The sequence below is a fragment of the Sceloporus undulatus genome, chromosome 5, assembly GCF_019175285.1.
Source record: "Sceloporus undulatus isolate JIND9_A2432 ecotype Alabama chromosome 5, SceUnd_v1.1, whole genome shotgun sequence".
Lineage (NCBI taxonomy): Eukaryota > Metazoa > Chordata > Lepidosauria > Squamata > Phrynosomatidae > Sceloporus > Sceloporus undulatus.
The window spans coordinates 25,447,389-25,463,702 of record NC_056526.1 but is presented as its reverse complement, the minus strand read 5'-3'; the positions used below and the strand labels follow the sequence as shown (position 1 = coordinate 25,463,702).

Here is a 16,314-nt window from a genome sequence, read left to right as displayed (position 1 = left end):
ACAGTGAAGAATTGGTGTGATAGTGTCCATCATCTTCACATAATTGCTAGCAGCAGTGGGATGAAAAAGACCCATTGGGCTGCCAACCGAGTAAAGAAGTTGAGTGGGCAAGTCTCACCTTCACATAGGGTTGCAAGAGAAAACTGGAAGATGGTGTTTAGAATCAAGTTTCCTGAGTTGAGAAAGATCCAAATACACACTGCAGAAACAATCCAGTTTGAGACGGCTTTAACTGCCCTGACTCAGTGCTAGGGAATCCTGGGGAAAGTAGTTTATTGTGGCACCAGAGCTCTCTCGACAAAGAAGGCTAAATAGCTCACAAAACTACCAGTCAAATACAATAGCAATACAGATTGTTTTCATATCCTCGATACTTCAACGCCATAATACTCAAATATCACAATATCTCAATCATCCAGTTTTCTTGAAAGAATAATAATAATAATATAATTTATATCTTCCATTATTCATATCATTTATTATAGCTTCACGTAAAACTGTTTTATAACTCTCTATCCACTGTTTTTCTCCCTGTTATTTATATTCTATTTTTATTCCTCTTCCAAGCCATTGTATTTCCCATCACTTTGTACAGACATGAGAGCCAGACAGTGAGGAAAGCCGATACAAAGAAAATCAACTCATTTGAAATGTGGAGCTGGAAGAAAGTGCTGCGGATATCATTGGTGGCCAAAATGACAAACAAATGGGTCCTTGAACAGATCACATCTGAACTCTCCCTGGAAGCCAAGGTGATTAAACTGAGGCTGTCGTACTTTGGCCACATCATGCGTAGGCACGACTCACTAGAAAAAGATAATAATGCTAGGAAAGATGGTAGTGGGTGGTAGAAAGAGAGGAAGATCACACATCAGATGGACTGACTCCATCAGGGATGCCACGGCCTGAGCCTGCAGGACCTTGAACAGAGAGAGAGAGAGGATAGGGGGGCCAAGAGGTGTCATATTCACAAGGTTGCTGTGAATCGAAGTCAACTTGAAGACAGTTAACAACAAATCCTGTATCACACTGGTCTACTGTCAGAAAAAGACTTGTAAACATATACCCTATAGATTTATTCGTGGTTAAATGCCTGTATTGCAGCCACTCACTCAAAACCATAAGGTTGCGAATTCAATACCAGCAAAAGGGTTCAAACTCAACTCAGGTTTGTATCTTTCTGAGGAGGTCGCTAAAATGAGTACCCAGCTTGTTGGAGGCAATTAGCATACACTTTGTAAACTGCTTAGAGTCCAGGAGTGCTTAAGTGCACTGATAAGCGGTATAGAAATGTACCTGCTATTGCTATTATTGCTACATTTCTAGAAGTCTTGTGCTGCTCCTTTAACAGCTGTGTGCCAGAAGAAAGCCAACAGGTGATTTTCCCCCCCAGTAAGTAATACTGGGCACACAACACCTGGGGATTTTCTGATTATGTAAAGGGGTAGACCTCCAGGGTCCAGACCATTTAGAAAATTTGAAACCCTACTAGGAGCCAGCCATAACCACACAATCCTGGACAGGAAGAATGTGAAAATCCACAAAGCATGGAAAGAAGGTGAAGGAGGATAAATAATGGTTTCTGCTGCTAGACTTGAATAATGCTTCTCTCTAGAAATCTATAGAAAGTCAAGAATTTTTTGACAGCTTGGTTCTCTTTCTTCTCTCTTTCAGTTTGGAGAATTTTTTTTATTGAGTCATTTGCCTGTTATATAAAACAAAAGGGATTCTTAGAGCAGTTCATGGGAGATATTGTCTTGTTTGTGAAAGTTCTTCAATTCCATTCTTAAACAGATACATTTAATATTAGTAAATTGGCCTTATAATCCAAGCAGCGTCTCTTACCAAAGTAAAGTCGTATACCCTGGATGTGTATCCTACTGACTTCAATGGGACTGCTGAATAAATATGTATATTTAGGACTTATATTGGTAAGTAAGAAAGAGGTTGAGAAGTTTGTAGTAGACCTGTACCTGCCTTTCCTTTCTTTACTTCTCTGGATTTCCAATGTTTCTTGAACTCTGCTGCAGTGTTATTTGTTGAAGGGGTGGGGAAAGTGTGCTCCTGTAGTTAATGTTGGACTGCAGCCCAAATCAACTCTTGCTAACATTGCCAATGGTGAAAAATGCCCTTTTCTTCTGCTTATGTCCCATAGCTAAGATAAGAGTAAGAACCCCAAGAACTAAAATGCAGCTTCGATTAAACATCTTGTTTCCCACAACAGTGCTTCCGGATTAGAGAGCGTGCTGTATTAATTTGTTTGAAGTGTTTAATATGTTTTTCTCTTGTATAAATGAGTTCTTAATTTTCAATTGGCTAGATTGTTTATATTGTTTTAAATGTGTGCTGCCCTGAGATTTCAAGTGAAAAGAGCAGAATAAAAATATTTTAATAAAAAGTAAATTAATAAAAGACAGACAATGTGTAGCTGAATTAATAATAATAAATAATAATAAAAGCTTTATTTTTAGCCCGCCTTTCCTGGGATCAAGGTGGGTCACAACAGCCAAAAACACGATACAATCAATTGTTGTGTTATCCCAGCCTTTTTGTGTTTACTCAGTAGGAAGGCCTATAGAGTTTTAATGGTCTTTCTCATAGACAAGGGTAGGTCATTTTACAGCTACAGCTCATTTTAGCTCGTTGTGCAAGAGAATAAACTCCATTGAACTCCATGAAGCTTCCTCCTAAGTAGACAAACAATGGATTGTGCTAAGTTTTGTTCTGACAATGTGGCCCTTTCTAGTAGCATGTGTCGCATACAGAACACTTTCTTTACAGAAATAAGAAGGATCTTAGCTAGGAAGTGGTTTAACCTCAGGTGCTTGGTGTTTTTTTCTAACGGTGCTACGAAGCAAGGTTGAGTTAAGTTGGCCTGACAGGCAGGAGATAGGAAGACGTTGAACTTGTAGAACTACATTTCCCATCAGGCAATAAGAAAGAAAGGGTGGGAGGAGAATATAAAGAGACTTCTACCTGTTCATGCAGGTAAGAGATATTAAAGGGAGGAGGGTGAAGAACGGGTAAAATAAACTTGGAAGTTGAGGTGCCCAGTTCCTTTCTTCTGGCGCTTTTATGTGATGTTGAGGCATATTAATGTTTTACTGTGTTGATTAGTGATTGCTTCCTTTTAAGTTTCAAGGAGGGAAACTTTTACAGGGGCAGGTAACTGAGAACAGGAATGGCAAGAAGGGAAAGTAATGATGGCTTCACTGTTTATGGCCTGTTCATAACAGAGAAGCTGTTATCTCTGTGGCTCTGCTTGCTGGAGGCTGGAAAACAGACATTTGCCTTTGCAGGTGTAAACACACAAGAAGGATAGCATGAAGGGGTGGGACTGAAAAGCCATTCTCTTGGTGTGTCCTTTGGTACTGGTGGGTTGTATTTATGCGCTTTCTACTTGTCTTCAAACATAAATATCAGATATCCTAATTATGGGAGAAAATGCTCTCTTGCGCAGTTTTCTGTCTCCCAAGAGATCAATTGATTTTTGTTTTCAAACTTTCCAGCATATATTGCTTTTCCCATCAGGGTATTATAGATTATGTTAACATGGAGGATGTATTTTGGAACTTTTTTTTTTAACTGGGTCAGATGCACCTCCTAGTTCAGGTGTGGACATATCTGAGGTTTATGGAATAGACTGTAATAGGTTTTTTTTAACTATGATTAGGACATCAACCAACTAGAGTTAGGTGTAAAACAGAAGGGTAAAAATCCACAAACTTCCAAATATCTATTTTCTATCCCACCTTTCATTTTAGACACTCATGGTACCCTAGCAGTACCTTTCTTAACTTAAGGGGGTTGAGGGCAACTCAGAGAGCCCTCCTGCAAGAATCTGAGAACTGACTACACTATAGTAGACATACTCTGAGGTGACAAGCATAAATCTGAATTAATTATTATGAAGAATGCACTATCCAACTTAAACACTCCCTTATTTGTTTTTTAAAAAACTGACAGTCCCAACCTCTTGTAGATCTATTGCAATTCAGCCAATGCCTTACCTGTCGATTTTGCACCACCCTCTGTTCACCTATCCCCTAGTTTATCCTATTGCTGCAAATGCTGATTTACAAGTTTTCTAAGGTTTTGAGCAACTGTCTGTCCTAGACTTGATGCCTGCCTTCTTCAAAACAAGATGCCAGGTGTTGAACCTGAGAGCCTCAACAGACAATGAATGCCCTTGATTCTTGTTGAATTATGAGCATTCTCCCTTTTATCTCGCAGTTGGTTGGCTTAGTCATGGCACCAGGCCTGTAGAAGCCTCTGGTTATCAATCTATCAGTGTTTATGCACTTCTGAATGCTCCTGACTTGCATTGCTCTCATTTGTAGATAGGAAAAGAATAGGCCAGGATTTAATGTTAGCTCTGTGGGAGATTTGAAAGAGTTTGCCTATCTGTTGTTTAACAGTGGCAATTACAAAATGACTTCTCCTGCTTCTCCAAATATACTGCTGGATGTAAAGACAGATGGTGTAGGAGGCAGGAAAGGATTTGTGTGTGCTTTGTTGTGTTCATAGAATCGTAGAGTTGGAAAAGACCACAAGGGTCATCCAGTCCAGGCCCTTGCCATGCAGGAACACACAAAGCACCCCTGACAGATGGCAATCCAGCCTCTGTTTGAAAACCTCCAAAGAAAGAGACTCATCACTCTTTAAGGCAGCATATTTCACTCTTGAATAAGCTCTTCCTGTCAGGAAGTTCCTCCTAACGTTATAGTACTCAAAACAAGTGTTTAAGAGAATGGAAATCAGAGTTGTTGAGACAATAAGTACTGTATATACTTGACTATAAGTCAACCTCATGTATAAGTCGAGGGCAAGTTTTGGGGCAAAAATTGTGGATTTTGATATGACCCATAGATAAGTCGAGAATAAAACTTAGGAGCATGTAAAAAAGGATTTAAAGGATGAAGCAAAGGAAAACAATGCTAAAAAACATAGAAAATTCCAGCAGACATAACTGTTTGTGCTCACCCTAAAGGTTGGATTGATGAGAGAGTGGAGCGGGGGGAGACAAGTGCTTCCAAGACAGATCACACACTTGCTTTTCACAGAACGATTCCTTTTTTAAAAAATAAGAGCTAAAGTACAGAACTTACATTGACCCGTGCATAAGATGTTTGGGTTTTTGAGGTCAATTTTTTGACTAAAATTTCTAGACTTATACATGAGTACTGTATATACAGTACTTCCCAAGCAATCTTTTTAGGATCATTTGAAGGGATTATGTGACATTTTCTCTTATTTGTTTTGACAGATTTTAAAATAATACAATTAAGCAGTATTTTTAAAGTTACACATGATGGGTAAAGTTAACATGTTAGATTTTTTCAGAGTAGCAACTGATGCCAACACTATAAACACTCCAATCTTTACTTAAGACAAATTTCAGTGCTCAATATTCTTTAATTCTATATGTATATATTTTGTATCAGGTTCTAACTGGTGGATTCTGGTGTTTTTTTACCATTTTTTTTAAAATGCAAAAGTGATCCTACAAGTCTGAAGTTTTTCCAGCCATCGCTAATCTACTGATGTTTGGTTGATAGGGCATGCCAACTGTCTTGATTTGGCAAGGACAGTACAGATTAATCCTATGTCCTCCCACTTTTCAGCTGCTTTTAAAATGTCCTTCTTACCCTCTTCTCTTCTCCTCCCACCTTTTCCCTTTATCCTCATCTTACTTCAATTCTTTCAAATTGAATTCAAAGTGCAAAGGTAGCTTGCACTCTACTCAGTAGGGAGGAAAGGAAAGGGCAGCATCTTGCCTTTCACAATAAGCTCAGGCAAAAGCAAAGCACTGTAGCCTCTCTTAACTTGTGTGTACTTCTTCATTAATCACGTTTACCATCTCCACCACACTCTGATGCTGCATGGCCACACATGTCCTAGCTTTTCAGATGTGGAATGTTGCTGGGTATTGTAATGGACTGTGGCATAACTCTAGATTGTGGTAGTAGAACTACAGTAATGAGCTGGATAGATGGCCAGACTCCTTAAAAGGCAATTTTCTACATTCCTAGGCCCTGGCTGCTTGGGCTATAGATAGAACTACTGCAGTGTGCTTTACATGAGGGCACTCTTGTAAAATATTTGGAAATGTTTATTGATCCAAAAATATTACCTTCAGATTGTTTGTTTGTTGCTGGGCTGTCTCCATTACAGACTCAGGCAGTGGTGCTGATTCTTGTTCTGTACAAGGATATCTCTGACATAGATGTCTACTCCACTTTCTATGTCTCTTTAAAAAGCAAGATAAATTGACTTAGAGCCTGAACAAACAGGCCAAAATAGGACTGGAGCACAGCTTTGGTGTGGCTTCTGGCCTCTTAGGAAGCATGCATCATTTAAACAACACACTTCCAAAGTGACCCAAATCAACTTTATATTGCCCTGTCTGTTTAGGCCCTAAATCTTCATATATGCTACTGTGTGTTTTCCATTTTCAAAATTCAAAATGACCTGAATACACTAGAAAGCTGGGCCACAGCTAACAAAATGAAATTCAACATGGAGAAATGTAAGGTACTGCATTTAGGGCAGAAAAATAAAATGCACAGATATAGGATGGGGGACACCTGGCTGAATGAAACAACACGTGAAAGGGATCTAGGAGTCCAAGTAGACCACAAGTTGAACATGAGTCAACAGTGTGATGCGGCAGCTAAAACATTCAATGCAATTTTAGGCTGCATCTATGCAAGTATAGTGTCCAGATCAAGAGAAGTATAGTGCTACTGTATTCTGCTTTGGTCAGGCCCCACTTGGAATATTGTGTCCAGTTCTGGGCACCACAATTTAAAAAGGACATTGAGAAACTGGAGCGTGTCCAAAGGAGGGCGACTAAAATGGTGAAGGGTCTGGAAACCATGTCCTATGAGGAACGACATAGGGAGCTGGGGATGTTTAGCCTAGAGAAAAGAAGGTTAAGAGGTGATATGATAGCCCTGTTTAAATACTTGAAGGGATGTCATATTGAGGAGGGAGCAAGCTTTGTTTTCTGCTGCTCCAGAGAACAGGACCCGGAGCAATGGATGCAAGCTACAGGAAAAGAGATTCCACCTCAACATTAGGAGGAACTTCCTGACAGTAAGGGCTGTTCGACAGTGGAACAAACTCCCTCGGTGTGTGGTGGAGTCTCTTTCCTTGGAGGTCTTTAAACAGTGGTGGATGGCCATCTGTCGCGAATGCTTTGATTGAGATTTCCTGCATGGCAGAGGGTTGTGGTCTCTTCCAACTCTATGATTCTGTGATTCTTGTTCCACAAAACAGGAAGCTAGAGACCTGGGCTATTCCATTACTCATTACTCTGATCACCCAACAAGTCATTACTAGTTATTGTATCTGTAACCCTCAAAGGGAGCTCATTGAAATACTCATTACTACAAAATTACTATGAATGTTACTATTACACTAGGAGAAAGTAGAGTTGACCCTTGGTATGCACTGAGGGTTGGTTCCAGGATCTCCCCTACATATCAAAATCCATGGATGTTGGAGTCCCATACAATTGATATTAAAATAGTGTCCCTTACATAAAATGGCAAAATCAAGGTCTGCTTTTTGGAATTTATATATTTTTTAAATATCTTCAAACTGTGGATGATTAAATCCCTGGACAAAGAATGCATGGATATGGATGCCAGGTTGTGCGTCAAAATGATTTTGGTTCCCCCAAGTGGCCAATTATGGAGCTATTTATTTCCCCTCTATATTCGATCTGTCCTCTCTGATCAGAGGTCCTGCTACCACCAGCTGAAATGTGACAAGGAAATACGTATGAGAGACAGGGCTTGTTCAGTCATGGCATTTGCAGTGTAAAATGCTCACAATATGGAAGTCTATTAGCTTGATCCTTGAAATTATTTCATCATCCAATCAAGATATAGTGGTATTTTTTTTTCAGGGGTGGGTGATGCGAAACAACTGGTTTGAGTTTGTTTTTTTTCCTTTTCAAGGGGGAAAATGCATCTGGGATGAGCTACTCGTGACCTGATTATAGTACATACAGTATATTTGTGTGCTGCTGCTCTGTTTCATTTTTTCCATTTTGATATCTAAATATTCATTAGTATTTGTGTTTTTACACTATCATTAGCTATTTTGACTTTATAAAAAAAGATAGGGTGCCACATTTAAACAGTGCACATTTTAGTCAGTAGAACATAGCACTAACATAAGACATAGGCCTGTTACAGACAGCCAAAATAAAGCTGCTTTGAGTCACAGTGGAGGTATGGTGTTTCATTGATGCATGTGTCCTAAGAGTCCAGAAGTCGCACCAAAGCCATGCTCCAGCCCTAAGGACTGGAGCATGGCTTTGGTGTGGGTTCTGGACTCTTAGGACGTATGCATCATTGAAACACCATACCTCCACTGTGACTCAAAGCAGCTTTATTTTGGCTGTCTGTAACAGGCCAAAGTTTAACATTTTCAGTTACCTTTTGTACAATTTCACTAATTTATCATTATTCAATCAGGAAACGTCATGATTATTCTTTTAAAAAGTCCATGCTTAAGTTTAAAAAATCTTTACAAAGTCCTCTCAAATGTTTGTTGTTTTGCCTCTGAACCTAAAAGGCCAGTTATTCCTGAACCCTGGTTGCAGTAGGCTGAGCCTTTTGTGAGTAAAAAGGAAAGAACTAAATTGGCATAATCTGTAATTATGGAAACAAGACCTACTGGACGGAGGAAACTTCCCCATTGACATCACCTTTGCTACTCACCAGTTCAGTGAAATTTTCCATTATCTTTAACAGTAGTATCTGATAATGATCATGTTTTTAAAAAACAGAACAGAAGCAGAAAAGCAAATATCCTTTCTCTTTCTGTGTTATACAACACAGTCTGGGAGAACCTAAGCCCTTAAACATGTTATGATGTGCTTGCCTTTAGTTGTTTGGTTCTTTCTTGCATTCCCACAGTTTTTTCCCCTGTGTTGAATCCAGGACCAAGTCAAGGCTCCAGTCAAGAGGGACGATCATGGCTTTCTCAGACTCTGAGGTGGATGAGGCCTTTGACTACTTGTTCAAGATCATCCTGATTGGAGACTCAAATGTAGGAAAGACATGCGTGGTCCATCGTTTCAAGTCAGGGCAATACCATACAAAGCAGCAGAACACTATTGGAGTAGACTTCACGGTGCGCTCGCTAGAGATTGATGGCAAGAAGGTCAAGGTAAGTGGTACGGTCTCTTACTAGAAGAGTAAGCTATCATCATCATTTCCTCCAATCTTTCACAGGCAGAAGAAGGGATGTATTTGCGTTCCACAAAACCCATATCAAGGATTGCTGCTAAAGCTCCACTCTGTATTACAGCACATCAATGAATGCTTTATTCAGTGTGCTAGATTCTCTTAGTCTGCAATGGTCTTTCCAGCAACTCAAAAACAAAGAAAGAGTCTATTCTTCAAATCAGACACTTAATTAAAGTAATTATTAGACATACAGTTGGCCCTGTGTATTCACGGATTCTTTGTCCACAAATTCAAGCATCTGTGGCTTGAAAATATTCCCCCAAAATGTAAATTACAAAAAGCAAACCTTGATTTTGCCATTTTATATAAAGACCACCATTTTACTATGCCACTGTATTTAACTAGACTTAAGTATCCACAGATTTTGGCCCAAACACCAGTGGATACCAAAGGCTCACTGTATTTTTCATTAACTTGTGTTTATATCCAGCATTTCCTCCAGAAAGCTCAAGCCAGTTTGCATAGTTCTCCTTCCCATTTTTATGTTCATGACAACCCAGTGAGGTAGGATAGGTCTGAAACACTGACTAGTCCAAAGTCACATTGTGAACATCTTGACAGATGCTTAGTTGATAATGCTGGTTATCCACTACAAAAAAAAAAAGACATAAAGCAGGAAAAAATGTACAGAAGGTTGTCAGAATATAGCTCAGAGTCTGACGCTGGCCCTAAAAATTATGTCTGTAATCTATTGTGCATTGGGTTTTATTGGCTTTGGCTTTGTGTTTGTATAATTACATAATTTGGCTGTTGTTGTTGTTGTGTGCCTTCAAGTTGTTTCTGACTTGTGTTGACCTCAAGGTGAACTTATCATAGGATTTTCTTGGCAAGTTTTGTCAGAGGAGGTTTGCCATTGCCTTCCCCTGAGGCTGGCAGAGTGTCTTGCCCAAGGTCACCCAGTGAGTTTACATTACCAAGATGGGACTCAAACCCTGCTTTCCAGAGCCATAATCCAGTGCTCAAGCCACTACACCATGCTGGCTCCATACATAATTGGATACAGGTCTGTATATTTCACTGACAGCCAGCATGGTGTAGTGGTTTGAACACTGACTACTACTCTGGAGACCAGGATTCAAGTCCCTGCTTGGCCATGAAAACCCATTTGGTGATCTTCGGCAAGTTACACATCCTGAGCCTCAAAGGAAGGGAATGGTGAACCCGCTCTGAATAAATCTTGCCAAGAAAACGCCATGATAGGGTCAACATGTCAAAAGTTACTTGAAAGCACACAATAACAAAAATTATGTCTTTCATAGCGTCTTAAGAAATGGAAGGGGCCACAAAGGCCATCCAGTTCAACATCCTGCCATGCAGGAATCTGCAACAAAAACCTGTGTGCCATTTCCAAACATGGCTTTATAGACTGGAAAGAATTTATTTTTTAGTTTCAAAGGGGAGTTTCCTGATCATGGCAATATGAAATATTGGGTATTTAGCAGCTGGATTTGGTGATCACATGTACGTAAACCTCATGTCCTTATTCAGCTATGAGATTTAACTATGTTTTGAAATTTTGCAAAAACAAAAAACAGAGAACCAGGAAGAAAGAAACAATAGGCACCTCGTGATTTCATCTATATATGTAGGCCCTTCAGCAATGCAGATTGCAACTATTTCACATTTATTCATTATATTTTTAGCTTATCTTTATGCTAAAAAATGGAACTTGAGGTACTTATTAAACTGTATTAAAGCAGTTTGAATGTCATGGAAGAGTAACAAATTTTAATCAGTTTCAGTTATTTAATTTGTTGCTATTACTGTACATTTTTACTACTACAGTATAGAGAAAAGTGTTTCTGGGATTTCCTTCCTTCAGTGCCAACATAATTGGACTGGTTTTGCTTACTATGCACTTTGATTTCATACCCCCCAACATTTTCCAAATGAAAACCTGGACACATCTGGCCAGATAACATTACAGTATGGAAAACATAGCAAAATGTTATTAAGGAGGAAGAACACACAAGCTAGATGAGGCTGCAGCAGTTTGCTTTAGACTGAGCCTACTGCTAAGTTGAGTACAAAAACACTTTTGCACTATGAACTCAGTTTGCAGCAATTGACGTAAACTGAGGGCAAAAGGGGGAAATGGGAGGACGAGAGAGAAACTGGGACATTTTTAAAGCAGCTGAAAAAGTGGGAGGATAGATCTCTCTGCCAAACTGGGAGAGTTGGAGAGTATATGATTTTGCTGCATGGGGCTGGGAAACATGCCATTTGCTGCTCAGATTCAGAGCAAACATAGTTTGGATGAGCCATGTGCACATGCTTTGTATACATGAAATAAAGCTTTCTTTTACCATTTTCCTTTCCAGATCAGGGTGGGATACAGCAGGCCAAGAACGCTTCCGCGACAATAACCCAAAGTTATTATCGTAGTGCCCATGGTGCTATCTTGCCTATGATATGACCAGGAGATCCACGTTTGAGTCTATACCTCATTGGATTCATGAGATTGAAAAAATACGGTGCAGCTAATCTGGTCCTGATGTTGATTGGTAAGTGCTGAACTCTCCCATCCAGAGTATACATTTCCATCTTCCTTTGCATCTTCGGAACACACACAGTCAGGAAAGGGAATCAAAGATCGGTTTAGCTCTATCATTAGGCAAGTGAGACAACAGCCTCCGATGGAGATACCGAGGGTAAGAAGCATGTTGTAGGAAGACAGCACTGCGAGTGAGTATACCTATCTTGCACCTCACTAAACAACTACTTCAGAAGAGCCGGAAAAAGAGCTTGCAGGCATGATTCGGGAGTTATAGTAAAAAATTCACTTTGCAAGCTCTTTGAAGGACATTGTCATCATGAGCAATGTTCAAACAGAGTCCACCTTCACTCCCGTTGGCTAGAGCAGGGGTAGGCAACCTTTTGAGCCGGGGGCCGGCTGCTGTCCCTCAGACAACTGGGGGGCCGAAGCCAAAAATAATAATTAAATAATTTTATAAAAAAAATTAAATAAAATAAACTGGGACAAATGTAGGAAAATTTTCAAATGGAGGACATATTTTTTTTTAAAAAAAGGAGGACACGCAAACAAAATGCTGATTTTTAAAAAATTTAATTATAATGCCTGTTTCAGCGGCTTCTATAGACAATTGCCCCCCTTGCCCGCCGCTTGCCCCCCCTTGCCTGCCACTTGCCCCCCCTTGCCCGCTCCTCCTGATAGGCCAAAGGCTCCAGCGGCCATCGGCGGCAGGACCAGGCTGGGGCCCAGTCCCAAGGCCTTGCTGGGCCACATCGGCCCGCGGGCCGCAGGTTGCCACCCCTGGGCTAGAGGGACGCCAATTTATCCTTTTCTTATGCAGCAACAATATTTTCAGCTTACCTTGGAAATGATATAGAAGAAAACTTGTACACAAACTCAAGGAAAGCATTCTTTCTCAACTGTAAGCAAAACTTACTAGTAGATGTAGGCTGCTGAATGTGATTTAACTTAATTCTAAGCCAAAACTGTTTGGGAAGGACTGTTACCGTATTTCAGGACATTCACATTTTAAAACAGTTTAGCAATCCGTTGTTAAACATGGACAATTAACATGTGGATTGTTGAACTGTTTTGAAATTATGACTTTTTTAAAAAAAATTGCTAATCTGGAAACATAGAAAATTCAGGAAGAGAAGAAAGGGTACATTTTGAAAAAATAGCTACCACTTCACTGCTTTTACAGCTAGATGAACTCAATGCTTTGTCAGCTATTTATTTATTTTTAATTCTGCTGCCTTGCCCCCAGAAAAGCTTAAGGAAAATACACAGTGACCTTCTCATTTTTATCCTCTCTGCAATCCTGTGAAGTAGTTAGATAAGAGGATGGCATGTCTACATGGGCCAAATGAATCTCTTCCCCCCGCCCTCAACATTGCCCTGTCTTCGGACACAGGGCCAAAGGTCTGATTCAACTGTGGCAGTCTTACACCGGAAGCAGTCCTGCAGTGAGTCTGGGTCATCCCTGCATAAAATAGAATTTACTCACCATTTGCTCTGTTCTTCCAAAAAAATCCAGGCACTTCAGAGTGATGACTGGCAGTTTTTTACATAGCATCCTGCCGTGCAGGTGGCACAGCAGGAACACCGCAGGCCATGGGGAATTCAGAGCAGCTTCAGGGCCAAAAAAACTCCAGGAACAGCTTGGATTGTTCTGGCAGTGTAAAGCCACCCTAAGATAGTGGTGTACATCAACAGTTGTAGAATAAACACAGTCTGACATCCCCTTAAGTGCTGTCATCCTATGAAATCTTGGGGAACATGTAGTTTTTCAAGGTCTTTAGCCTTCTCTGACAGAGTGTTGCTGCCTCACAAAACTACTAATCCCAGGATTCTGTAGGATGGAGCCATGGCAGTTAAAGTGTTGTCCAACTACATTATTTCTACTTGATCACTAAGTGGAGATTCAAATCTAGTTCTTTCTAGGCCTGATCCAACACTAATCCAAGGATGGGAATCATGCAGTCCTTCCAAAGTTCTGAACTGTAGCTCCCAATATTCCTCACCACTGTCTGTGCTGGCTAAGCCTGGTGGGAGCTGCAGCCCAACCACATCTGGAGGACACTTGATTCCCACTCCAGTCCTGCTTCAATCACTGCACCTTCCATAGTTCTCTATAGTCCTTTAGGTCTTGTTAGATATCATTAAGTGATCAGCTGTGACTCCATTGTCAAGGAGGTGTTTTTTTGGTCTGGCTCATCAAATTTCTTGCTAATTGAATTTGTTCACAAAGTTGTTGGAAGTCTGAAATATTTTAAATCCAATTTGAAGGGAACAAGGCGGATGAAGCAGACAAGCGGCAAGTTCTGTTTGAAGATGCTTGCACACTGGCAGAGAAGCATGGCCTTCTGGCTGTACTGGAGACATCAGCCAAGGAGGCCCAAAATGTAGATGAGGTCTTCATCCTAATGGCCAAAGAGCTGATAGCTCGGAATACCTTACAGCTTCATGGGGAGAGTGGCCCTCCAGAAAACATCCATCTGGACACCAGGCCAGTGATTGCCAGTCAAGCTGAGAACTCCAATTGCTCATGTTGATGAAATGCTCCAAGGGAGGAAAGCCACTAACATGATTCCTGAAGCCTACACTATTACAAGAAGAATTTTCCTTCTAGCCTTGTGTTTGCCGTATATTTGAGACAAGCAGTTTTAGCTTATTGTCATTCTCCTGAAGCCAATGCTGCTTCTCTTTCTTCTGATGGTCCTGGCAGGCTGCCATGGCTCACAGTGGCCATGCAATCTTTCAACTGAAGAGAAGAATATCTGTTGGAAACTATGAGAAACTATCATTGGAAAAGAATGGTGAATACCTCTAAGAAACAGGTGGACATCTTTCAGGTTCTGTGAAGAGCTGTCCTGTCAGGCTTCTACTGGCTTCCAACAGTGACAGTGGAAAAAAGTGTGTTTACCTCTTAAGCACTGTGACATCTATCTTTTATATTTTAGCTCAAAAGAGTATGGATAGTGATTAACAAAATTAGTATGGTTAAATGTTAAATAAGTGGTTTTGATTGGTTGCAGTTGTTTCTTGCCTAGCAAGCCAGTACTTTCTAGTAGTCTAGATGTAGCTGGTCTTCAGTTTACATAGGATTTGCTCTGCCTCTTATTGCCACCAACCACTGATCTTTATAAGCAACTTTATGTGTCGTTCCCACTTCTTTTTCCTGTTCTGACTTTGTACAGTCCCTGCACTAGTTGTGAATGGCTGTGACAGTAAAGAATTATAACTAACAAGAGTGTGTGGAAAGTTTTCTATTCTTTGAAATAGAACGCTTGACTGAAGTTAGTAAATCCAAGTTTTCCAACTATCTGTGATGGTGGCTGGACCTCTCACAAACACTTCAACAGCATGGATCAAAACTTAGATATACTGAAACAGCAGTTGCCAAGGTGACTGTTCTTTGTTGTGGATGCATGGGAACTTGGGGGCAGGGAAATAACACATTTTAACAGTGTTACCTTCAATGTGTTATTTTTGCAGAAATGTAATTACTGGCAAGCTTATTTTTTCTGGTGTAATGAGCAATGTTTAGTTATTACGCTAGAATATTGCTCCTGGGGAATTTTTGGTTATTTTTGTGTCTTAAAGTGTTTTTTAAAAATCTAAATAGTTCGTTTTCATAAACCACAAGTAACATATTACTGCTTAAAAAACATTCCAAATACTGTGGAAACAGATTTCCCCCCTGTGCTTTAGAGTTGACATTGACCTTTAATATTATCAAAAAGTGAGTATAGGAAATTTTCTGCAACCATTCATCTGAAAAATGTTGGGAACTGTGTGTACTTATTGTGATGCTAGGTATTAGTGGGAAGGCAATGAATGGTTAATCTTTTCTTGTAATGGAAGTGATGAACCCTTTGAATCTATGAGAATTATATTAGCCAATAAATTTAATCCTATCTACTTCAGCTAGTCTTCTCTTTCTTGGTTCTTTGCCAGTTCCTCTATCTTGCACACTCTGGCAAAGTATTTCATTGGAAATAATTCTGTAACATCTTTATTTTACAGGAAGGGAAGTCTCTATATATGGGTCTTATTGTTAGGCAGTCAATTTTGGAATAAAAGGGGTCTAAAGACACGAAGCAAGTGCTTAAATCTGTAACTACACTTAAACGTGCTTTGCTCAATCCAGAAGCATCTTTAGCGTGGGCTTTTTATTGTGTGGTGTGCCTGGCTCTAGACGTTTGCAATTTAAGAAAATGTATATTTGTTTGTTCCTCTATTACTCATTCCTTTAAAGGAAATATAAAAGGAAAATTGTTACTCTAATGTTCAGGAGCTCCAAAAAAGCAGTGGCGAATGTTTCTAATTTGTACTGAGCCCCTGTGAAAGAGGCAGAAAGATTCCCATTTTACTTGATGCATCTTGTAAAGAGAAATTGCAGTCTCAATAAAAAAGTGAAAAGAAACTGAGCTGTTTCCACTGTGGCTAAAACTGGTGTCATTGAAGCAGCAGAGCTAGAAAGAAATACACAGTTGACAGGGCATATCGAATTGATACCTGGAAATTGTCATGGTTAGGCGCGTGTCCCCTAAAGCTTGTAAAGCTTGTAAA

The 16,314-nt window shown here is 40.0% G+C and overlaps 1 protein-coding gene across 1 annotated transcript; it reads left to right on the top strand.

Annotated features, from left to right (window-relative positions):
* The first annotated feature begins 8,991 nt into the window (after positions 1-8,991).
* Positions 8,992-15,563, top strand: RAB19 (RAB19, member RAS oncogene family). Its single transcript, XM_042469469.1, is given in 6 exon segments — positions 8,992-9,193; positions 11,593-11,624; positions 11,626-11,662; positions 11,665-11,732; positions 11,734-11,770; positions 14,029-15,563. Coding segments are annotated over 6 exon segments (642 nt in total). The 3' UTR covers positions 14,295-15,563.
* Positions 15,564-16,314: the final 751 nt, after the last annotated feature.